Raw genomic sequence first — 24,560 nt, forward strand, 5'->3', positions numbered from 1 at the left:
CCTGGGCTGCTGTGATTTTAACAAGGGGGGCCTCAAAACATCCCCCCTTTGGCTGCAGCGAAAGGAAAGGGGCTGCAAGAGCCTGTCCAGTTGCTTCCCCGTGTAATCGTGATTCAGGAAAGAGGCAACCCCTGTCGGCAAACAGACGTCTGCCAAGGTGCTTTGCGGGCCATGGTTGGACTTTTAACTTTGCTCCTGGCAGAAACAGGGCTGTAGTGATGTGGGGGAGGGGGGAGCTCTTCCAGCTGGACAGCTTCTACTGCAAACTCCCCAGTTTTAAAGACAGAGGCCGTGGTCATCAGGGAGAAGCTTTCCAGCAATGCAGGGAACGGTTCAAGCTGCCACCCCACCCCACCCGCACTGTAGTGTGAGACTTTTACATTGCCTCTGTCTAAAACGGGGGAGTTTGCATTAGCAGCTGTCCAGCGGGGAGAGCCCCTGCCCCATTATCATCACGGCTCACTAAAGCTCACGATACCATCTGTGTTCTTGTGGGTGGGTCTACACTGCACCACTATTCCAAAATAACTTAGTCTGCATATACACAGCTGGCTGGTATTTTGAAATAGTGTTAAAATACTGTCAAGCTGGAGGACTTCTTACTCCCACTCCTGTAATCCTCCTTGTACGAGGAGCAAGGGAAGTCGGAAGAAGAGTGCTCTATTTCGAAATATGGGCTGTGTAGATGCTCCCAATTTTGAAATAAGATACGCAATTGCTGTGGTTCAATTTGCGGAGCTTATTTCGCGTTAAGCCCTGCAGTGTAGACACACCCGAAGGGTGCATTTACACGGCACCCTAAACTCGAAATAAGAAACGCAATTTGCGCTGTGCAAATTGCGTATCCTATTTTGAATCTGGTTCGAAATTTGGCGCGCCTACACGGCACCAATATTTTGCAAGAACGCACTGTTTCGAGACCTCTCTTATCCCTTGTGCAACGAGGTTTACCAGGATGTCAAAATAGTGTGCCTGTTATTTCAAAAAAATATTTCGAAATACAGGCTGGTTTGTGTAGAGGCGGGGTAGCTATTTTGGGATACCGGCGTGCAGAGGTACCCTCAGGTGCACAGGACGATTTGCTGTTTTTTAAGCTCTTTCAAGGGTCAAAGACTTAGCAGCATTCTCTATAACTTTGCACCTTAGGCTGTGTCTAGACTGGCAAGTTTTTCGAAAAACTTGGCAGCTGTCTACACTGGCCGCTTGAATTTCCGCAAGAACACTGACTCATGTAAGATCGTCAGTGTTCTTGCGGAAATACTATGCTGCTCCCGTTCGGGCAACAGTCCTTTTCCGAAAGACTTTTGCGCAAAAGGGCCAGTGTAGACAGCACAGTAGTGTTTTCGGCAAAAAAGCCCCGATGGCGAAAATGGCGATCGGGGCTTTTTTGCAGAAAAGCGGGTCTAGATTGGCCACAGACGCTTTTCCACGAAAAGTGCTTTTGCAGAGAAGCGTCCTGCCAATCGAGACGTGCTTTTCCGAAAATGCTTTTACCGGAAAACTTTTCCGTTAAAAGCATTTCTGGCAAATCCTGCCAGTGTAGACGTAGCCTTAGAGCCTAACAAGGAGAGGGCTGTAGCAGCAGGCACAACGCACTTCCTCGGAGGGGTGCAGTTTCGGGAGCGGAGGCTCCCTGTGGAGGCCGGGCGCTCCGCAAGGCCCCCTTGCGCTGGTCAGAGGAGCGAGTCCCGCAGGGCGGGATCCAGCCCGGGTTTTGCAGCCGCGCGTTCACACGGGGCAGGACCTCCCTCCGGGTGCCGGGGCGGAGCCGGGCGATCCCCGGCGCGCCGCGATGGGAGCCGGCGCCTCGCTGCTCTGCGCCCTGCTCTGCGGCTCGGCCGCCGCCGCCCTGCTGCTGCTGCTGCTGCGGGCCCGCGGGCGGCGGCGGGCGGCGCTGGGCGAGGCCCGCGGGCGGCGGGCGCGGGCGCTGGGGCGCATGGACGGGGCGGCCGCGCGGGGCCGGCAGCAGGTGGGCGCCCCGGCGGGGCGCGGGGAGCTCGCGGCTCCTGGCGCGGGGAGCTCGCGGCTCCTGGTCCAGGACGGGGTACCAGGAGCTGGCGCTGCCCGCGGGGTGCAGCTGGCGGGGCAGCGCCTGCCCTGGTCCTCTGGGGGGGGGGGGGGCAGATCTACAGCACCCCCCTTCCCCCAGCTGCATCCCACAAGCTTCAATCCAGAGCCCGGTGCCCGCCAGGCTGCCAGCCCCCTTCCTGCCCAAGCCCTGGCTGGTGCCTCCCACCTGGCAGAAGCCCCGAGACCCCCAACCCCATAGGGCAGACTCCCTGAGCTCCCTGGCCCCGGCCTTGTTGGCGGTAACGGGGGGCGGCAGAGGTGAAAGTGGCCGTAAGGACCGGTCGGCCCGCGTATGGCCAGCCTTTGGCTCCCCCTCTTGGTGGCCCTGCCCGTAGGGCTGTGGGTGGGATGGGGGGTAAAGGGCACAGCTGCCCTTGTGCCTAATGATTTCAAAGGCCCCAGGCCTCCCAGCTGCTGTGGCAGCCAGGAGCCCAGCTCTGTCAAATTGCTGCTGGCATCCTGGCGCCCCAGCAGCGATCCCTGGAAGCTGGGCGCTTGGCCGACCACTGGGGAGAAATTCAGATGCTGCCCAGCTGATTAGCAGAGCGCCCCCAGTTAGATCCAATTGGTGTGTGTGTGTATGGGGAGGGCGGGGTATGTACAGTGGTGCTGAGTATCTTGTCCCCGATCCAGCTTTGCACATAGGCATGGGTTAGGCCTACTAGCTGCAATCAGGACTACTGAACATTGAGCAGGGCTGACTTATCCGTTAGGCACAGTGCCTAGGGCCCATGATACTTTTAGGGGCCCACGAAAACATTTCGATTTCTTTTAAAATCAGAAGAAAAAAAACCCAAACTTTTAGGGTCGAAGAAAATGTTTTAATTTTTTTCTCCCATCAGACAAAAATGAAACTTTTTGGGCCCATGAAAATCTTATTAAATTTTGCCTAAAACAGGAAAAAATAAATAAAAATGTGGAAGTATTTAAAGTTATATGAAAAATCATTTTTCATTTTTTTTTTAATGGAGGAAGGAGCCCAGGAAGGCAAAAGTGCCTAAGGCGCACAAAAGTCATAATGCGGCCCTGACATTGAGGTGGTGTGTGTGCTCAGAGTGCTTTGCTGGGTCATGTGCTTTGCTGAGTGTGTGACTCAGCTGTGATTTGTTTTTGGAGGAGGCTGGAAGGTGAGAGGAGGGGCTGGGGGAAGTGGCAAGGTCTAGTCTGCAGGAAAAGCAGCACTCATGAGCTGAACAGTTCAAAGGCACTTCTGTTTTTATTTGCTTTTCTCCATCCTGCCTGGGAGTTTCTCATGATCTTTGAGAGGAGCCTGCAGGCCTTCTAGCTCTCTTACCTCCCCATAGCCACCCCAGAAGTGACCTGTGAGTCAGCTGTTGCTTTTCTGGTTTCTGCTCTTATCCAAGGGTCATTGCCCCCATCCTGCCATTTGACCGTCACCCTGCAGAGTCCTTCAACACCAGTCTGGGTCATGTGTCAAGAATCACGGTTTGGGGCTTTTTTGCTGTAGCAAGACTAAACAAAAAAGTGGTTTTCATTTTTTTTTAAAATATAACTGCAGAGACAAGTTCATTTGAATTTTTTAGATGTTCTTTAGGCCAGTGTTTCTCAACCTTTTTTTTTTTATAAAGTACCCCTTTTGGAAAAAAAGTAATTATAAGTACCCCCAGTACCTGCAGTTTTCAGACACACTTTTTTTTTCAACACATTTGTTTAAACAACTTAATTGTAGCCAGGTGGGCGATGAAATTTTTGGGTGTAAAAAGTACAAAAAATAATAAAGCGCTGTAAAACTTAAAACGAAATTTCAGTTTTCTCCAAATTTCAGTTGCGTTGACGTACCCTTCCCCCCCAGACTTCTCTCAAGTACCCCTAAGGGTACTGTATCACTGGTTGAGAAACACTGCTTTAGGCAAATGGTAATTAACATCGATTATACACATCGATTACAACACCTGCTGCTAAAATAACCCACTCTGGGGCAGGGGCAGTCGTGGTTTGAGAGCCCAGCACTCCACGCGTATAGAGATGAACATATTCCCTGTTTAATTCCTCCTCAGAGCCCTGGTGTAGATGCAGAATCCATCCTCTCTTTGTCCTTGGTGGAGCTCTCTGAGAAACTGAGGCGCGGTTCTCTTTCTCCAGACTGGGTCTTCTATGCCTACGTGGATAAGGTGAGGGATGCACGGCTCATGGGTTGGTGTGGTTTTGTCCTGGGAGGTGTGAAAAGGTAGCATCGCTCTGTGCAAACAAAAGATACACAAGCCTTTCCAAACAATTCACGGGGAAACAACGCAGATGCTCAGAATTACAGTTTGAGATGTCTGCAGAGAAAAGCGAATACAGTAAAAGCTCGGTTATCCAGCCTGTTAAAGCCATGGGGCGTGCGGGGCAATTGAATATTCTGGTTAACTGAGAGCTATACTTTACCAATGGAATGCCAGTTTTCAAAGAATTAGAATACAATAAAATGATTGAAGTATAATATAGTGCGCAGGTACTCCCTGCATTGCGGTGTGGCTGGTTTTTTGAAGCATTTAGGTGTGTACAGGTAGGCTGTGTCTAGACTGGCCAGTTTTTCCGGAAAATCAGCCACTTTTCCAGAAAAACTTGCCAGCTGTCTACACTGGCTGCTTGAATTTCCGCAAAAGCCCATTGCTATCAGGGCCGGATGGAGGCATGGGCAAGCCGGGCAGCTGCCCAGGGCGCCAACCGATGGGGGTGCCTGATGGCAGCTGTAAAAGGCGCATGGCATCCCTTACAGCTGCCATCAGGCACCACGCGCCCGGCTCCCACAGCGCCGGCCCCGCGCGACAGCCAGCAGCTCCCTTCCTCCCAAGGCTGCGGGGCCCTGCATGGCCGGGCACACGCGCCAGCAGCACTGGCCGGACCGGGCTGGGCAGCGCATGCGCCGTGTGCTCCGGGGGTGGGCCCCGGGTTGTGCGCCAGCGACCGTGGCCGACCCGCGCATGCGCTGTGCACCCTGGGGCGGGCCTGCGCACACTGAGATGGGGTGGGCTCGCGCCCCATGGGCAGGCCTGCGCATGCGCCATGCGCCTAGGGGTGGCGCCACATGCCCGGGCCCAGGGCGCCGAAAGGTCTTGGGCCGGCTCTGATTGCTGTATTCAAGTCTCCTTTCAGTGGTAGATGGCTACCTAATTTCCACTGCCTAACTCTTTGTCATCTGTAGATCTTCAAGCAGATCAGTATCATTGTCCCCATTTTACAGATGGGGAAACCGAGGCACGGTTTCATCCATTTGGCGAACTTTTTTAAAGGCTAAATAAAGCATCAAGCTTTTCATTGTCTTCCAATACCACGTATAAGGTTAAGATTTTGGCACCGGGATTTTTTTTTAAATTCATGGGCAGGATGGGGACCGTAAACAATCACAGAAGCCAAGCCCCCATGCCAGTGCAGGCGGACAGCAAGAGTCAGAAATCACCGAGCTCTGCTAAAATCACAGAATCCATGGTTTCTGGGGCAAAATGGCATCCTTAATCCTGGCAGAAGGAAGGAGAGTAGAGGTGAATGGGCGAGGAAACGTGTATTTAGAATTTATTTAAAAAAATAAAATAGTTCATGGCGAACACGTTATTTGACAAAATGTAATCACTGAAAGTTATCCAAATAAATGTAAACATTGTTCTGTACCAGATCCTTAGCTGGTGTCAATGAGAAAATTAGCAAACCAGCTACATGGCTCATGGGTGTGACAAATCAAAACCTCTGAGTGACTTAATTAAGCCCGCCTGTAGACAGTGCTGGGTTGACAGAAAAATTCTCCCATTGATCTATCTACCACCTCTTTGGGAGGTGGATTTACTGAACTGATGGGGGGACCCCACTTAACTGTGTCATTTCACACACCCCCAAGTAATTGTCCTCGGAAAAAGCTGTCCGAATGGGGAAACACATTGGCTGTGTCTACACTGGGCCACTTATTCCGGAAAATCAGCCGCTTTTCCGGAATAAGCTGCAAGCTGTCTACACTGGCCCTTGAATTTCCGGAAAAGCAACGATGCTCTACTGTACAAAATCAGTCGCTTTTCCAGAATAAGCTGCGAGCTGTCTACACTGGCCCCTTGAATTTCCAGAAAAGCAACGATGCTCTACTGTACAAAATCAGTCGCTTTTCCAGAATAAGCTGCGAGCTGTCTACACTGGCCCCTTGAATTTCCGGAAGAGCAACGACGCTCTACTGTACAAAATCAGCCGCTATTCCGGAAAAACTATTCTGCTCCCGCTCGGGCATAAGTCCTTATTCCAGAACACTGTTCCGGAAAAGGGCCAGTGTAGACTGCCCAGTAGTAGATTGCGAAAATGGCGATCGGGGCTCTTTTCCGGAAAAGCGCGTCTACATTGGCCACAGATGCTTTTCTGGAAAAGCAGCCTGCCAATGTAGACGCTCCTTTTCCGGAAAAACTGAAAACGGAATAGTATTCCGTTTTAAGTAATTCCAGAAATTCATGCCAGTGTAGACACAGCCATTGACTTAGGTATTTTCTGCTCTCGTGTAAGCCACCTCAGAGCACAGCCCGATTGTGAGGTTATGTCTAGAATGACCATCTCTTTCACTGGCTTTGTTGGCTTTCCAAAGGCCCTTCAAGTGACCAAGGAAGTCAACTGCGTGACTGATTACCTCCAGGAGTCCGAGTTCTGGCTTCAGGAAGTGAAAAGGCACGAGAAGAAGGGCTTGCTTTATGGAGTCCCAGTCAGCATAAAGGACTCCATTAACTGTAAGGTATGGCAGGCGTCAGTTAACGGCTTGAGAGCTGCAGGATCGTAAGCCCAATGGAACGTTGTGAGCAACACACTGTCTTGATTGCTTATCTCCGGGTGTCTATGTATTCATGATTTGTCGTGTCAGTTGCAGCCTTGAGGTCAGGCATATTCTGACAGGTAATGGCTGGATGGGTTAAGACAGGTGGTCGCAAACATTTCCATAATGTATTCCACGCCGTAATAGAGAAATCCTCTCTAGAACACAGCTCTTTCAACACAGTCCTGTGAATTGCTTGCATGGGAAAGCAATATTAGGAATTTATTTAGATTTAAATAGTTAGAGCCCTGCAAATCCCGCAGATACGTACTTTATATCTGCGGATATCCAGGATTCATTTTTTGCAGATGCAGACACCCATTTTGTATCTAGAACCTTGAAAATGTGTAGCTGTCTGCTTTATAGCCACAGGTATCCGCACCTGTGGATGTGGATATCCGCGGATCATTTTTGCAGCTGCGGATACCAATTTTGTATCTGTGCAGGGCTCTGTGAATAGACATGGCTGGACTCAGTTTTTATTTGTTTATTGTTTTCATAGTAATATCAAATGTCGGTTGATTTTTAAGCATTCTTTTTTTTTTTTCAAATAACATTTTCACATTCGTGCAGAATTATGGTGTTTTTTCCCCCCCTATTTTAAACGTTCATCGTTAAAGGCGATTGGGAAGCTCAGACAATGTGAGACCCAGACAGTAATTACTGAATGATAGTCCTGTAAAGTTTCAAGAAGTGAAAGCATATTGTAACAGTTAAAACACAAATTGTCAGCATCGTGTCAAAATGTACAAAGTGAATACCCTTAACTCAAACTTATAAGATCTCATGCAGCAATTGATTCAGGTTTTGGTTTTAACTGTGCCTATCTGTAAATGTCATTAATTGTTGTTGGAATTTTTTTCCCTTGGTTTGCGTGTGCAGTGAAATCAACATTACTGAAATGTACCATTTTTAAAAATTCGAATCCTTCCAAGCAGATGCTAATATCCTTCCTTGTGATGCAATACTCTCCTGTTGACTCCTCCTCCTCTCCCCCCACTTTTTTTTGTGGGGGCTTCTGCACAGCCATGTCAGTTGGAAGTACACAAATACACACTTTAGGAGAGTATACCTGAATACAAACACTGTTATGCATATAGACATCCATACACACTTACACGGTTTGATTAAGTAACTGTGCCAAATGTTGCTGCTTAAGCATGAGAAAAGTACCATCTTGCATTTGGAAGTTTGAATCTACCGTCCTTTTCTTTGTTTTTTTTCAGGGCCACGATTCCACCCTGGGTCTTGCGAAGTATCTCAATAAACCCGCTGCTGAAGACAGCGTGATAGTGCAAGTGTTAAAGAGACAGGGGGCGCTTCCGTTTGTGAAAACCAACGTTTCCCAGTCCCTGTTGAAGTAATTGGAATCGTTTTATTTGATCTGACCCATTTTTGTTGCTGTAGGAAGTCATTGTCTGTTTTCTGGGCAGAATTATACCTACCTAGAGCTGGTCACAATGTCAATGAAAAAACATTGATGCCATTTCTAATTTGAATGAAAAAAGTAGGGGGCAAAACCTAATCTCCCCCACATTTTCACCTGCTTGTTTCAACTAGTTTTAGAGCAGTGCAAAAATAGTTTATTTGAATTTCTGCAAGTAAGTGGGTATCATTTTCCCTCTTCCCCCCCTTCCCCAATTATCAATCATCTATAAATTGAACTAGAAAAGATCAAGTTAAGATCAAGATCAAGTTAAGACTTAGGCTGTGTCTAGACTGGCAAGTTTTTCCGCAAACTCATCTGATTTTGCAAAAAAACTTGGCAGCTGTCTACACTGGCCGCTTGAATTTCCACAAGAACACTGACGATCTCATGTGAGATCGTCCGTGCTTTTCCGGAAATACTATGCTGCTCCCGTTTGGGCAAAAGTCTTTTTCCGAAAGACTTTTGCGCAAAAGGGCCAGTGTAGACAGCACTGTACTGTTTTCCGCAAAAAAGCCCCAATCGCGAAAATGGCGATTGGGGCTTTTTTTTTGCAGAAAACCGCGTCTAGATTGGCCACGGACGCTTTTCGGCAAAAAGTGCTTTTGCGGAAAAGCATCCTGCCAATCTAGACGTGCTTTTCCAAAAGTGCTTTTAACGGAAAACTTTTCCGTTAAAAGCATTTTCGGAAAACCATGCCAGTGTAGACGTAGCCTTTAGTGTATAAGTCTTAGAGCAGTAGCTGTGTTAGTCTGTAGCTTTAAAAACAATGCTTACCAGTTAGCCATTCACATCCCTTTTGAAATCAACAGAACGGCTGCCGTTGACGTCTCTGGACGCTGGCTCAGGCCTTGAGTGAGCCGTGTGTGTTCTCGATGTTCTTTCTCTTCTAGCTACGACTGCAATAATTTACTCTTTGGCCAGACCGTGAACCCTCGGGACCACACCAAAACGCCCGGCGGCTCCTCCGGAGGAGAAGGGGCGCTGGTTAGCAGCGGAGGCTCCATTCTGGGTGTTGGGACGGACGTAGGAGGAAGCCTCCGTATTCCAGCAGCTTTCTGTGGGATCTGTGCGCTCAAATGCACGGGGGGCAGATTGAGGTACGGTGCATCGCTGGGGCGGGCCGGCTGGCGGGAACTCGTGCATCAGTGGAGACCATTCCTGTCCGGCTGGAGTCGTGGACTTCAGGGAGACCACAATTTAGCCCCTATGTCTACAGGAGGGGTCTCCAGCCTTTTTAAGCACAAGATCACTTTTTGAATGTGAATGTAAATGCAATCCAGGATCTACCTAAGACCCAAACACCCTTGCCCCGCCTCTTTCATGTCTTTTCTCTGAGGCCCTGCCTCTGTTTACTTCGTCCTCCCTCCCTCCCTCCTTTTCACCAGGCAGGGGCAGAGGGTTGGGGCACAGGATCTGGCCTTAGGCTAAAAGATTTTGAGTGGTAGCGGGGCTCTGAGCTAAGCCTGGGGCAGGGAATTGGAGTGCAGGAGGGGGTTCAGAGAGCAGGCTCTGGGAGGAAGTTTGGGTCCAGGGATATAGGAGGCACCTGACTGGGGCAGGGGTTCAGAACTGGCTCCAGATGGACACTGCTTACCTCAGGTGGGGGTGCAGTGGGGCTAAGGCAGGATCACCTCTGGCCTGGCCCTGCACCACTCCCAAAAGCAGCCAGCAAACTCCATCCCAATCCCTGATGTCATCCCCCTCCGTTCTGTGGACATAGAATACAGGGTGAGAGGGGGGCACCCTGACATCAGCGCCCCCTCCTCTCCCGTCCCTGCTTTGCACAGAAAGCAGAAGGCTCTGGGGGGCAGAGGGGAGGCAGCCCCAAGGCAGAGAGCAGGAGATGCACAGCAGTGGGGGAAAGCTGCCATGCTGCGCTTGATAGCCTCTTGGCCACACCAGTCAAGATCACCTGTCAGACGCTCCAAGATCTCCAGTAGATCCCGATCGACTGGTTGGTGACCACTGGCCTACAGTGTCTAACACTGTCTCACAACTTCACTATGTCAGCACGTGGAGTGGGCGCATCTTCGTAGAATCGTAGAACACTAGAACTAGAAGGGACCTCGAGAGGCCATCGAGTCCAGTCCCCTGCTCTCACGGCAGGACCCAGCACCGTCTAGACCACCCCTGACAGGGGTCTGTCCAACCTGCTTTTGAATATCTCCAGGGATGGAGATTCCACAACCTCCCTAGGCAACTTATTCCACTTGGGGTCCAGTTCGTATCAAGGACGAACAAGTCATAGAAAGGTGGTTGAGCATCTCTGCTGGTTCTCCACATTGCGTGGCATCATCCACAAACGTTAAAACAAATCTTCCCCATTGTCTGTCTTTATATTCTTCCCACAGCAAGAAAGGAATAGTCTCCAGTATTCCTGGGCAGAAATCAGGTAGGACTTTGTCTTTGGGTTATTGGAGAATCTCTTTCTTTGGTTCTTGCTCCTCTTAAATGAGATACATGGGGATTGGGCTCGGTGGAGGGACATACTGTCTCTTTTGGGTAGGAAGAAAAGCCACTCACGGAGCGAGAGAACTTTACTCCGAGACGTTCTCTGGAGATGAACTTGGTTGTATTCAGGTCAAGAGGTTGGGGTTGCTTGTAGCTAGTCCGTTAACACCCCCAGAGGCACATAATCTACTCAGTTGCATGGGAGTTCACATAAAGCAGCAGACCAAGGGGTCATATGATGATGGAGGATAGATATAAGTGTCTAGACAGTGAAGCTGTGTCTACACTGGCCACTTATTCCGGAAAATCAGCCGCTTTTCCGGAATAACTTGCCAGCTGTCTACACTGGCCCCTTGAATTTCCGGAAAAGCACTGACGATCTAATGTAAAATTGTCAGTGTTTTTCCGGAAAAACTATGCTGCTCCCATTCGGTTAAAAGTCCTTTTCCGGAAAACTGTTCCGGAAAAGGGCCAGTGTAGACAACCCAGATTTCTTTTCCGCAAAAAAGCCCCGATCGCGAAAATGGCGATCGGGGCTTTTTTGCGGAAAAGCGCGTCTACATTGGCACAGACGCTTTTCCGCAAAAAGTGCCAAGGTAGACGCGCTTTTTCCAAAAATGCTTATAACGGAAAACTTTTCCGTTTTAAGCATTTCCGGAAAAGGGTGCCAGTGTAGACGTAGCCTGAGAGTCCAGCCTGCAGGACAAGTGGCTAGAGAAGATATATCTTTGTGTGGACTCTAATTGTGCATTCTGCACTTTTAGGAAGCACCTGGCCAATGCCTCGGATGCTTTGCTGGGTTTTTTCATGGCTTGTTCTGAGACCATCCAGAGCTGTTATCGTGAGAACTGAGAGGACGGGAAGGAATTCTGGCTAAGAGATCAACCTTCATGCTTCAGGGCATAAGTCCACCTCTGGTTGCTGGGGTCAGGAGGAAATATTGCTTGGGGACAGATTATTCCATTTATGCCTGCTACAGGGATTCTTGCACCTTCCTCAAATGCAGTTGGTACTGTCCACGGTCAGAGACAGGGTCCTGGAATAGGAGGATCCCAATCTAATTCGGTCTGACAATTCCTAGGCCCTCTGAAGATGCCCACAAGGGCCATATGTTTGATTGCACGAACCTTCTGTACATGTTTGTTTGTTTGTTTGTTCCAGCTGTCGTAGGGGTCGGGCCTATGGCGAAGGACGTGGATAGCCTGGCCCTGTGCATGAGAGCGCTCCTGTGTGAGGACATGTTCCGCCTGGACCCCACCGTGCCCCCCATGCCCTTCAATGGGGAGGTAAAGAACCAGACACGTCTCCAACGGAGGAGAAATGTCCCAAGTGTGTCCCGTTCATGAACAGCTCATTATCCTTTATCTTGAAATACAGAGCAGCAACAGTCGCTTGCATTCTGCTGAGGGGATCTCAGAGAAGAGCAACGAGAATTATGAAAGGTCTAGAGAACATGACCAGTGAGGGAAGGCTGAAGGAATTGGGCTTGTTTAGTTTAGAAAAGAGAAGACTGAGGGGGCACATGAGAGCCGTTTTCAGGTATCTAAAAGGGTGTCATAAGGAGGAGGGAGAAAACTTGTTCATCTTGGCCTCTGGGGATAGAACAAGAAGCAATGGGCTTAAACTGCAGCAAGGGAGGTTTAGGTTGGACATTAGGAAACAGTTCCTAACTGTCAGGGTCGTTAAACACTGGAATAAATTGCCCAGGGAGGTTGTGGAATCTCCTGTGGAGATATTTAAGAGTAGGTTAGATAAATGTCTATCAGGGATGGTCTAGACAGTATTTGGTCCTGCCATGAGGGCAGGGGACAGGACTCAATGACCTCTCGAGGTCCCTTCCAGTCCTAGTATTCTATGATTCTATCTCAGAGCACTCTAGCAAATTACACCTCCCCCAACTCCGTTCCCTCCTGTGAGGGTCATATAATATCATTTTCATTGTACAATGGGGAAACTGAGGCACACGGCAGGGGAGTGACATGCTTGGGACATGCCGTGCCATCGGTGGTCAGGTCAGAAGCAGACACAGGTTCTCCAAGTCTCCAGCTTTACCTGCAAGACCATCCTTTGCATGAATTTCATAGCGGATGCACATTCGGGTACGAGTTCTCCCTCTTGGCATAAGCCTTTGGTGTTCAGAGCTCACCAGGGCCAAGCTCTTCTCGGCCTTGGTGAGGTCTCCACTGGAGAATTGCATCTAGTTCGGGGCGCCACTCTTTGGGAGTGATGTGAGCTCATGGAAGACAGTCTAGAGGAAAAGCTATGAGGAAAGTTTAAAAAAAAACTGGGCATGGTTCGTCTTGAGAAAAGAAGTCTGCAGAGGGCGGAGCCAGTGAAAATTTTCATATAGGTTGAGGGCTGTTAAAGAGGACGGTGATTGGTTGTTCTTGTCCATTGAAGGTAAGACAAGAAGTAATTGACTTAATTTGCAACAAGGGAGATTGAGGTTAGATACTAGGTTAAATGTTCTAACTCTCAGGGTAGTTAAGTTCTGGAATAAGTTTCTAAGAGATATTGGACAAATGCAAAGTGCTCCACTTAGGAAGGAACAATCAGTTTCACACATACAGAATGGGAAGCGACTGTCTAGGAAGGAGTCCAGCAGAAAGGGATTTAGGGGTCATAGTGGACCACAAGCTAAATATAAGTCTACAGTGTGATACTGTTGCAAAAAAAAAGCAAACCTGATTCTGGGATGCATGAACAGGTGTATTGTGAGCAAGACACGAGAAGTCGTTCTTCCGCTCTACTCTGTGCTGATTAGGCCTCAGTTGGAGTATTGTGTCCAGTTCTGGGCACCGCATTTCAAGAAAGATGTGGAGAAACTGGAGACGGTCCAGAGAAGAGCAACAAAAATAGTTGAAGATCTAGAAAACATGAGCTATGAGGGAAGACTGAAAGAACTGGGTTTGTTTAGGCTGGAAAAGAGAAGACTGAGAAGGGACATGATAGTGGTTTTCAGGTATTTAAAAGGGTGTCACAGGGAGGAAGGGGGAAAATTGTTCTCCTTGGCCTCTGAGGGTAGGACAAGAAGCAATGGGCTTAAATTGCAGCAGGTTTAGGTTGGACATTAGGAAAAACTTCCTGACTGTGAGGGTGGTTAAACACTGGAATAAATTGCCCAGGGGGTTGTGGAATCTCCATCCCTGGAGATATTTAAGAGCAGGTTAGACACACACCTGTCAGGAATGCTCTAGATGGTGCTTGGTCCTGCCATGAGGGCAGAGGACTGGACTCGATGACCTCTCGAGGTCCCAGTTCTAGTGTTTTATGCTTGTGGAATCCTCAACATAGGCAGTTTTTAAGAACAGGGTGGACAAATTCCCGGTAAGGATGGTCTAGGTCAGGTGTGGGCAATAATTTTTGCCAGGGGGCCACTTCAAAAAATTGGCAGCCCTGTGTTTCTGTGGTCCGTATCCATGAGTATATGGGCAGAGGGAGGATGTACATGCTGGCACACGGGGAACTGCAAGTCTTGCCCATGTGGATTGGTTTAATAGGTGCATGTTCTTGGCTTTGCAGTGTCAGACTGTCATTCTTGGTAGGCCATGTCGTCACTCTGCAAGAGATCGATGTTGCTGTGATTGATCTTCTGGGGTTTGATTTAGTGAGTCTGGTTAAGACTCACTAAATCGAACTCAGAGGGCACCCCCATCAGTCCTGTACTCCTGTTTTTGCCAGGAGTAAGGGATACCGACAAGAGCATTTGCTCCTGTCGGCCTCCCGCTGTGGGGACGTGTCCAAGCTCAGCTTAAGGTAAGCCAACTCCAGCCTACGTATTCTATGTAGCTGGAGTTGCTGAACTGCAGGGTCAAGGGTAGACCTGGCCTAAGTTCCAACCACAACCAACCTTCCCTTATCCCTTTCTTCCAGGTGTTCTCCGGCTCACGGCCCCTCCGCATCGGCTATTATGACACAGATACTTTTACAAGGCCGGGTCCTTCCATGAGACGGGCAGTTTTGGAGACCAAGCAACTTCTGGAGAAGGCAGGCCATACGGTATCTCTAACAATAATACACTTACGTGTCTGGCGGCAGCTCTTATGAGCCCTAGTCATGGACGAGGATCCTATGATGCTGTGTAAACACAGCACAAAAAGACAGGCCCTGTTGCAGCGCTCTGACAATCTCAGGCAAGATACAGATAGGGCAGCGCAAAGAAACAACGAGACATTATTGGTTGGCACGCCAGCTGCCTGTTATCAATGTGCATGTCAGTCCCTCCTTGTTTCTTCCATGCCTAGCTACAAAGAGCACAGCTCCTGGCTTCAATGCATAAAGTCAGCTCTGAACAAATGGTATTTTGCCTTGGGTTTAAACAGGGGCAGGACTTTGTCCTGATCTCCAGTACAAAGCAGCTCCCTTGACCTCAGCAAACATTTACAGCAAGAAATAAACTGTCACATGTCTAGTAACTTGTGTATCTGGGGGTGGGGGTTGATTGAGAAATGCAATACAGGCTGTCCTCGCTATAGGTCCAAGATACGTTCCAAAAAACTTGGATGTATAGCGAAACAACTTAAAGCGAGGAAATTTTTCCCTGTGGCTGACTTCCATTTTGTGGAAATTGTTTTTTTTTTTTTGGCACGACTTAAGAACAGGGAGTGGGAGGACTTACAACGTATCCGTTCCTACAAGCGTCAACGCCGTTAGTGCAGAAGGGATGTCTAACGGGGCAACTGATAGCGGAAGAGCCCTGTTTTTTAAGTGACCTGTTTAAAACTCTCCAGTCCCTGATGAAAGGGTCCGGCTGAACGTAATAGAAATTGACAACATTAAAGCCACCCTATAGAATTTGATAGAAAATTATATCCCTGGAATCGAATTATGTAGCAAAGTTAAAAAAGAAAAACCTACAGAGAGTACTGCAGACTTAATAGTGCAGGTCTCTGCTTCTTGTCGGGTGTCCACCGTGAGTTGGAAGAGGCGCTGCCGTTGTTGGCTACCGATCTGCTTTTCCTTGGGCCAAACTCTCTGTGGGTGTAAGCGAGTCCAGCGACTCCATCACTGTGTACTCAAGTACTCTAAGTTGATCGGGCTCCCCCCAGGCCTGTGCAGAGTAACTGGTTTCTGAAATAGCAGCTTTCTTTGTCCTTGGCGGGGGCGGGGTAGGTTTGGGGGCTGGAACATCGGGATTGGCTATTCCTGGGGCGGAATCGCTGACTTCTGCTCAAGGAACTCAACTTTTTTAAGTTTAAAATCCCAGCGACCCATGAAATCGGGCCGCTGCCAGTCGCTCGTGCCGGTAAACCCTCAGGCCACAATTGAGTAAATTGTGTTAATGGGCAGGTGTAGGAGTTCCTGACCGTTCCTTGGTCCCCGTTTTATGCCATTCGCTGGATTGCATCACTAGAGTGTCTCTTACCCGCTCTGAATTTCTCCCTTTTAGCTGGTGCCTTTCAATCTCTGGGATATTGAGCATTTTGTGTTTGATATTTCTTTGAGAGGTTTGTTTGCAGACGGAGGCGCCACCTTTTTGGATCGCTTGTAAGTATTCTCTTGAGTGACTACGTGCATGTTTATTTCTAGAGACACGGGAATTGTGCATCTAGAGTGGCATTACAAATACAAATGGGAATGAAGGTGGGTTTATTGGGTAAGGCCAAGTGACAAAGGAGGGCAAGTAACAAGGACTCTGTAGAAGTGGGGCCAGTGCTTTGCCACTGATTCTGCATGTGACCTTGGGCAAGTCATTTAACGGGTCCGTGCCTCGGGTTTCTATTTGTAAATGAGAGATGATTCTTTCCTGTCTCTCAGGGCTCATGTGAGGATGAAACCATTAACCGAGAGTGAGGAATTTTGATTCTGGAGGGATGGGGAAGTGGCAGGGCAAGAGGCGGGGGCCGGCTAGATAGAAAAGCAACATCTGCTGCGTATTGAGAGGAGCTGATGTGAGTGGTGTTGGTTGCTTAAGAGCAGGCGTTTGGGTTCATGCTTAGGTTGTCTGATTGGTTCAGAAAAGTCAGGTGTGCAGAGGCCAGTGGTATAGAGGAATAGGGCTCGTTAACCTGCCATGCAGGGGAGTTGATGGGGTGAACACTGAATACAGCCAGTGGTTTTCAAACGACCCAGTCCTGGGGGGTGGAATGTGGGGCACTGGGTCTGGTGGCTGGAGGGGGATCGGGTGACCAGTGGGGGTGCTAAGGCAGTCCCTGCCCGTCCTGCACTGCGGAAGCAGCCGGCAACAGGCCCAGCTCCCAGGAGCTGGGTGGGGAGGGAGAGTGCACAGGGCTCCGGGCACTGCCCCTGTGCCGAGCACTGGCTCCACACTCCCATTGGCTGGGAACCTGCTGCCGGCTGCTTCTGGGGCGCAGCCTGGTCTGTGGTACCAAGAGAGGCAGGAAGCTGCCTTAGCCCCCCCCGGCACTGCTGAATGGGAGCTGCTCAAAGTAAGCCCCTCCTGCCCTAGGCCTGACAGCCCCCAATGCCAGAGTCGCCCCCCCCCCCAAGGCCCCAAAGCTCATACTCAGCCCCACCTCAGAGCCCGCACTCTAGTCAAATGATGTTGGGTCGCAGCATCAACAGCTTTTCTTCAACTGGGTCGTGAGGGGAAAAAAAGGTTGAACCCCCCCTGTACTAAACTGAGCGTCTTGTTCTCTTTCAGCAAAGGGGAGCTAGAAGAGCCCAACATTAAGCAATTCCTCCTGTTGTGCAAAGCGCCAGGCTGGCTTCGAAGCCTCGTGTCCTGGGTTGCCAAACCAATAGTAAGGCTCCTTCATGTCTCACCTCCTCGGCATTTATTGAACAACCAGGGAGCCTGATTCTCGAGCGGCGCTGAGCCCCGTTTGCGCCCCTCGGCCGGCGTGAAGAGAGCTGAAAGGGGTGAATCATTTCGGCCCACGAGACAGCCCCGTTGAGCTGCCAGCGTGGTGTGAGCCGGAACTTGGCCTTGAGGAGTTTAGCAGAGTCGGCGGTGGGGGAGGGGGGGACCTCTGACAGCCCAGGGGCAAGGTGAACCCCCTGCACGTGCTGCTTTCTATTTGCAGAAAAAGCACTCAGTGATTTGGGGGCGCGCCTAAGAGACCTGGGTTCGATTCTGAGGGGTGGGGCTCAGTTCCCAGCGATACAGGGGCGACGGCATCCCCTGCCTGAAAACTAAACTAGGAAAACTAAACTAAATAGTTCAAATAATGCCCCAAAATAATTAAAAAGTGAAGACGCGTTGTAGGTCAAGCAGCCGCTGCAGACTGACTTTGTACGTTTCCTGTTTTGGGATGATGTGTGGAGTCTGCGTCGTGCACCGTCATAAATGCAAACTGTGCACGTAAATTGAGGGGTTTTAGGAGCTCTCTCACATGAAAAGAATGGTTGTAAATGCAGGGAGTTGTAAGTCGGGCGGTTGTAAGTCGGGGGTCGCCTGTATATTTAAACTCGAGCTGGAAATCACACCCGCACCGCAAGCGTGGATGGACCCCCTCAGACATGCTCTACATGGGCCTGGCAGACAGGGCGAGAGCTGTGAAGGGGTTGTGTCCCCGTTTTGACCAGTCCGAAGGCACACCTCCAAGAAGGGACTCCAAGAGTCCATGTCTGTAGGCCCCCGTCTCTAAGCACGCCCGTACGGTATTTCCAGAGGTGGGAATGGAGCCCAGCAGTCCTGACGCGCAGCCCCTGCTCCAACCTCTGACAGGCACGCTGCAGCTTTATTGGTCCAAACTGACGTTTGTTGCGACTAGAGTCATCAACAAAGAGAGCCTGTATTCTGTGTCATCTTTTTTTCCCCACCTCCTTGTTTCCCTTCCAGATGCCTAGACTAGCAAACGTCATGAGAAGCATGAAGGAGAGGTAAATAACTTGGTGTCTGGCCCAATGCATGCGGGCTTTGTTCTACTTTTCTGTGTTTTGAGATGAAAATTGAACATCAGGGGATTGTACCTAAGCAATCAAATGCGCCCACGAAAGCACCTGGCAGTGGTTACTGTCAGGACAGGACACTGGGCTAGCTGGACCGTCGGTCTGACCCAGGGTGGCCGTTCTTATGTTCAGCCTTCTCCGGCTGCTCTCTGGGCCACAGCCCTTGTATTTCTGCAGCGTTGCATGCTGGGGCGCGGCCACTGAGGCACCCTTCCCTCGTGCCCCAGGCTTTCCCGGCTTGCTCTGTGTCCCAGGGCCTGCACTCGGGGGTACCCCCATCAGGCGGAACCAGGACTGTTAGGGACACTCGACACCAATCTGGCCCTGAAATGACAATTCCCTTGGGAAGGAATCAGTCCAGTCTGCAAAGTGCCAACCTGTCACCCTCTGCATCCACAAAGGTGGAGCATTTCCCGGGATATTACAGGTTGGTCCTCCCTGGTCCAGCATCCTCAGGACCTGACTGAACCCAGATGAGGGGGTTTTCCGGATTGGGGAGGTCATGGCTGGCCCCGCCTGCTGCTGGTCCCTCCCTCTGCCTCTCCCGCCGGGCTTCTTGGCTCCCCCTGCAGCCCAGCTGAGTTGCTGCTCCTCCCTCTCCCCCCACAGCCCAGCTGAGCTGAGCGCCAGCTCCAGCTGACCACGCACTGGCTTCCTAGCCCCTCTAGCTCCTGCAGTGCACTGGGATTCTCTGGTACTGGGACACCCGAAGTCCTTCTGAATCAGGGACGTTGCCGGACCAGAGAGACCCGGTGTATAAAGATACAACCTGTAGAGCACAAAGCTGGGGTCCTCCTATGAAAGTGGTATAGCTACTGAGACAGGCCAATGGACAGCCGGTACACCCGGTACACCCGGGTTCCCCCACTCGAACTGTTCATGGATCCTAAGCTCAGAAGGGACCATTGTGATCGTTGTAGTCAGACTTCACCTCGGCATGGTGGAATTCGGGGGGTTACTCTAATTCGGACGGATAATAGCAAGGATTTTAAAGAATTTTTCCTTGTAGCCAATTTAAATGTTCATGTTGCAGGAGATAATGGGGTGGAGTTTGAGTGCTCTCTCTTTAACGAGGGTGATCCTCAAGATGTACAAAGTTCAAGCTACAAGCACGAATTGACAACACCACCTGTCGAAACATACAAAGTCAATAGCCTTAAATCAAACTTGTACATTCCCAAGCGGCATGTTTCTAACTCGGCCGTTCTGTGCAGCGAAGTGACCACTGCCGGAAATATTTTCCATCGGCTGGTGTGGTTTCCGTGGAATCATTTGCCAATGTTTGCGGATGGAAAAAAATAGACTCTTTCCCAGCCTGTTTATAACGCAGGCTTTAGAACTTCCCCAAGCTAATTCCTACAGCAGATCTGTGAGAGAACCACCCCAGCTCTGTTTAAAAACGGTCAGTGAATGGAGAATGGCCCTTGCAGGTATTGCCAAAGCATTGTTCAGAATGTGCTAGCTTTTCCTTTGATCGTTTCGCCTTTTGACAGGCTGTATCTGCAGCCCAGTTCTGAAACCCCGGTGTGTGATATAGAATGGATGAAATTCTGGCCTCGTTGAAGTTGATGGCAAAACTCCCATTGATTCATCCTGTATCTTTAGCCAGCCTCAGTCAAACTGCAATCATTCTCCCATATCTCTTCCTTGTGCACTATTACAGCAGAAAGTCGGGTAGGAAAGCCAGTTCTTTTCCCCCCGTCTCTCGCAACCGAGGTTTGTTCATTTCATTTTCTTTCTGACATCCTTAGGTCGGTGAAAGAACTCTGGAAACTTCATTGTGAGATTGAGGTAAAGCACTGTCAGGAACAGCTGGTATGGCTCTTTGATTCTTTTTTGGCAGGCCTGCTTTGATGCTCACCGAGGTCCGTAGAAATCCAGTTACTCAGGTCAGAAGACGGGGAGAGGGCAGACGAGGGATCCCGGTTCGAGTCCTGACTCTTCCATTGGCTTGCTGGACGACCTTGGGAAACCACTTGATTGCTGTGCTGTTTCCCGGGAGTGTTGGTGTTCACCCACTGTTGGAAACTACTTTGAGATGGGTGGTTGAAAGGTGCCAAGTGAAATATGATGGACGGGCTTTGAGAAAAGCCTGGAAAACTGCTGTTCTGAAACTGTAATAATGGGATGTCCCAGAACCTCCCCTACACACGAACACTTATAACGGTGTTTCATGGCAGAGCCCCACTGAGGCTATGCTAACTCAGAGAGACCATTGGTGTGTGCAGGAAAGGGTAGTTGTTTCATAGGATCCAGCAGGGACTTGGATCTAGTCCTGGGTTTATAGTTGCCTGTATGTTCTTGGAAGGGTCATTTTTATGAACCCATTGAGGTGGTTTTCTCCGTAGGAGTACTGCCAAAGATTCATCGCCGAATGGAGGAAGCTGGATCTGGATGTGATGCTGTGTCCGGCTCTGGGCCCTGCTTTTCAGATTGGATTTCCTGGGAAGCTCTCAGGTAGAACTCCTCGGGAGTCCTAGAGTCTGGCCCATCTCGGCTCTTTGGGTTGTTCAAGGAACTGACTCCTCGGTTATTGTTCTCTCTGTCTCGCAGTTCGCTGTGTATTGTCTGGAGCGTAGCCTACCCCTCAGAGCTGCTGTCTGTCCATCTCCGATCTACCTAGCACTAGGATATTTTTCACCAGGGAAAAACCAGGGTGTTCGCAGCCCCCTGGAATCACAGACATCCCCTTGGGATTTTCCCCCGGAGTGAGCATGCCACTGACCGCCCACCCTCTGGGGCTCCCACCACTCTGTCCTGCTGGACCGGATCCTCTGGTCTCCCCCAGGCAAGGCATGGAGTTGGGGCTACCTCGCCCCTACAAAGCAACACAGATGCTGAACCAGTCCAGCTATAAGGGCTCAACACTCATAAGAACATAAGGCTGTACTGGGTCAGACCAAAGGTCCATCTAGCCCAGTAGCCTGTCTGCCGACAGTGGCCAATGCCAGGTGCCCCAGAGAGGGTGGACCGAAGACAGTGATCAAGCGATTTGTCTCCTGCCATCCCTCTCCAGCCTCTGACAAACAGAGGCCAAGGACACCATTTTATCCCCTGGCTAATAGCCTTTTATGGACCTAACCTCCATGAAATTATCTAGCTTCTCTTTAAACTCTATTATAGTCCTAACCTTCACAGCCTCCTCTGGCAAGGAGTTCCACAGGTAACCAACCCCCATAAGGGACCAAACCCCCAAATAAATCCACCTTCCTTTTTGAAAAAGTTTTCCACAGAGAAAGCTCATAAGTAGGTCTGCCCACTTTATCAATGAAAGATACACACACAGTTGTTCCCTTCTCCCCCAAGCCCCCCTTCTGCTAACAGTTATTTACACTGCTGACTGATAAAAGTGTTTTTATCAAGTATGAAAAGTAGGATTTAAGTGGCTGCAAGTGAAACCAGTCAGATCAAAGTGAAATGAACAAAAAACACTTCGCTAGTTCTGATCTGCTAAGAAACCGGCTACGTGCAAATTCCTACGCTAACCAGCTGTTCTTATCTCGGGTAGATAGGTTCAAGTCAGAGTTGCTCTTTACTCTGGCCTGGGTCTACAACTTCTTCAAAGTTCTAGGGTGGGCCAGGCAATTTCAAAGGGCAGCAGAAGGCAAAGAGGAAAATGGATTCCCATTGCTTAAATAGACTTTTTCCCCCCCAAGCAGGAATGGTTTGTTCCGCCTCCTCGGCCCCATGGAAAAATACAAATTTCAAGATGGATTCCAATACCCGATGGCATGGTCACATGTCCCTCTAGGACCAATCATAGTTTGGGCTTATAGTACAAAACCATTCACATGCCGCTGATTTGAGTACTGAGTCCTTAAGACCCAGAGCATCAGTGATGGCCCTCAGCACATTTAGAACTATCCACAGATCCACTCTTCATATTTCTAACTTCACAGACAAGAACGATACATGCACAAACATAGGACATACACATTCAGCAGATTGTAACATTAGAATGGATAGTAACATGATCTGTTTTGCATAAGTTGTACATATTCATAAGCTAATTTGCATAAAGCATGTGGGGGGTGGGTCATGACACCCTGCATTAGAATATATCCTAGCACCGAGAGTGTTCTCTCTAGAAAGCGCTGCCACTGCTAGGAAGTTGAACTTGCTGAAAATGGGTCTAGTTCTGATATAGATTGGACCAAACCACCTGCAGTGTTGTTTTGGAAAGCGAGAGTGAGGCTTTGTTTTATGCCAAGAGTGATTTTTGTCCTGTCCACACCGGTAACTCAACTGGTTTTGATGTTGCTTCAGGAGGCACTGGTGAAAAATTCCTTTCAAGGCTGGTTCCATTTCCGAGCGTTAATGCCGGAGGCTGTAATGTAGTCTCGCTGCAGTGGTATCTTTGCAGAAGTCTCTGATTTTTTAGGACACTTGTCCACCTGTAAGGCAGACCGCAGCCATAAAGCACTTTGCAAAAGGTGTAGGATAACTTTTTCAAAAGCTTCCTCCATCCTGTTTTCAAAAATGACGTTGGAGACCAAGTCCCAATGAGACCGAGCTACGTAGATCCACATCCTCAAAGATATTTGGACACTTAAGTCCCACTGACTTCAAAGGGACTTAAGTCCAACTCCTCACAGGCATTTAGGTGCCTATGCCACTTCTGAAAATGGCATGAGGGTCACTTGCACGCTTTTGAAAATTGTACACCTGTCAATAGCCTTCCCATCACAGCCCAATGCTTTCATGGTACTGTAGTTCTTACAGAGAGTGACATAGTCTGTGTATGGAATAGTTTGGGGAGCAGAGATCTAAGTTCCATGATGATAGGGAAGGGTAGCTGGCAGATGTTTTAAGAAATGTCTTCTGGAAAAACAAACTCCCCATGAGAAGACAGCAGTAAGGGAGAGTCTGTCAGGTCTTTTATGGTCCAGCATTCCTACCATGCAGCGTGTGAGGAGTTAGCACTGAAATCTTCCCTAATCTTGCAGAGTCAACGCCTCCCTCATAAAGGGAGTCGATCACGAGTGGAAAAATCTTTGCTCTTGGTGTTGTACCTATCGCATCAAGAGGCACTCGTGAAAAAATCCTTTCAACGTTTCCGAACGTTAATGCCGGAGGCTGCAACGTAGTCTCGCTGCAGTGGTGTCTTTGTAGAAGTCTCTGATTTTTGAGGACACTTGTCCACCTGTAAGGAAGACCGAGGAACGAGTACAGCTTGGTAACCTGAATGTGCAACCTCTTACTGTGTCCCACAGTGGCAGCAAGTTACACTATTTTGTATAACTACTTGGACTTTCCCGCCGGAGTTGTGCCGGTCACTACGGTGACAGAAGAGGATGAAGACGAGCTGAAGAACTACAGAGGACACTATAACGATTGGTGGGACAAGCTCTTTGTAAAGGTCAGGCGCCAACCGTTCTCAGTGGTTTCCCCTTGACTTTGGCCATTGGTCTCTATCCCTCTCTGTGTCTTTCCCGGCAGGCTATCCGGGGAGGCGTGGGGCTGCCCGTGGCAGTGCAGTGCGTGGCTCTGCCGTGGCAGGAGGAGCTCTGCCTTCGGTTCATGAAGGAGGTGGAAACGCTGACCCGGAAGAAGCAAAGAAACTTTTGACCGATGGGCAGGACAGAGCGCTTCTGTGTTACGACATTGCTTGTCGGCTCCAGCCAGCCTTCTGCGTCAAGCAGGGATGTTCATGGCGCAGCCGTTGTTGAATTAAATAACTTTCTGGTGCTTTCTCTTCTCCAGCTAATCACTATTTCCAGCACCTACCAGGCGGCGGGTGGGGGAGATGTGCCCGGCTGGGGTGACGCTCGCATTGGCGCTGCCATTTTAATACAATACATTGCACTTGCATAGGCAAAGATTTCTGAGCATTTGGCGAGCATTCGCTAACTGCAGCTGTGTCGACACTTCCTGCATCGATGGGAGGGGTTTTTCCATTGCTGTACAGCCGGTCCCCGAGTTGCGAACGGTCGAGTTACGACCGCTCTCATTTACAACCAAAGCTTCCATGGAGTG

At 49.6% G+C, this 24,560-nt stretch overlaps 1 protein-coding gene across 1 annotated transcript; it reads left to right on the top strand.

The window, feature by feature from the left end:
- Positions 1-1,767: 1,767 nt before the first annotated feature.
- FAAH (fatty acid amide hydrolase) lies at positions 1,768-24,273 on the top strand. Its single transcript, XM_075935912.1, has 15 exons — positions 1,768-1,969; positions 4,089-4,202; positions 6,629-6,772; positions 8,077-8,210; positions 9,170-9,376; positions 10,631-10,671; positions 11,892-12,016; positions 14,604-14,729; positions 16,120-16,217; positions 17,335-17,434; positions 18,475-18,515; positions 20,336-20,375; positions 20,933-21,041; positions 23,798-23,943; positions 24,024-24,273. Exons 1-15 carry the CDS (start codon positions 1,793-1,795, stop codon positions 24,150-24,152), a joined length of 1,731 nt encoding a protein of 576 aa, XP_075792027.1. The 5' UTR covers positions 1,768-1,792; the 3' UTR covers positions 24,153-24,273.
- The last annotated feature ends 287 nt before the right edge of the window (positions 24,274-24,560 follow it).

This window comes from Pelodiscus sinensis, chromosome 9 (genome assembly GCF_049634645.1).
Source record: "Pelodiscus sinensis isolate JC-2024 chromosome 9, ASM4963464v1, whole genome shotgun sequence".
Lineage (NCBI taxonomy): Eukaryota > Metazoa > Chordata > Testudines > Trionychidae > Pelodiscus > Pelodiscus sinensis.

Coding starts and splice junctions, on each gene's coding strand:
- FAAH (XM_075935912.1), top strand. CDS start 1,793: ATGGGAGCCGGCGCCTCGCTGCTCTGCGCCCTGCTCTGCGGCTCGGCC. Junction 6,773..8,076: donor AGGACTCCATTAACTGTAAG/GTATGGCAGGCG, acceptor GTTTTTTTTCAG/GGCCACGATTCCACCCTGGG. Junction 18,516..20,335: donor ATGAGAAGCATGAAGGAGAG/GTAAATAACTTG, acceptor TGACATCCTTAG/GTCGGTGAAAGAACTCTGGA.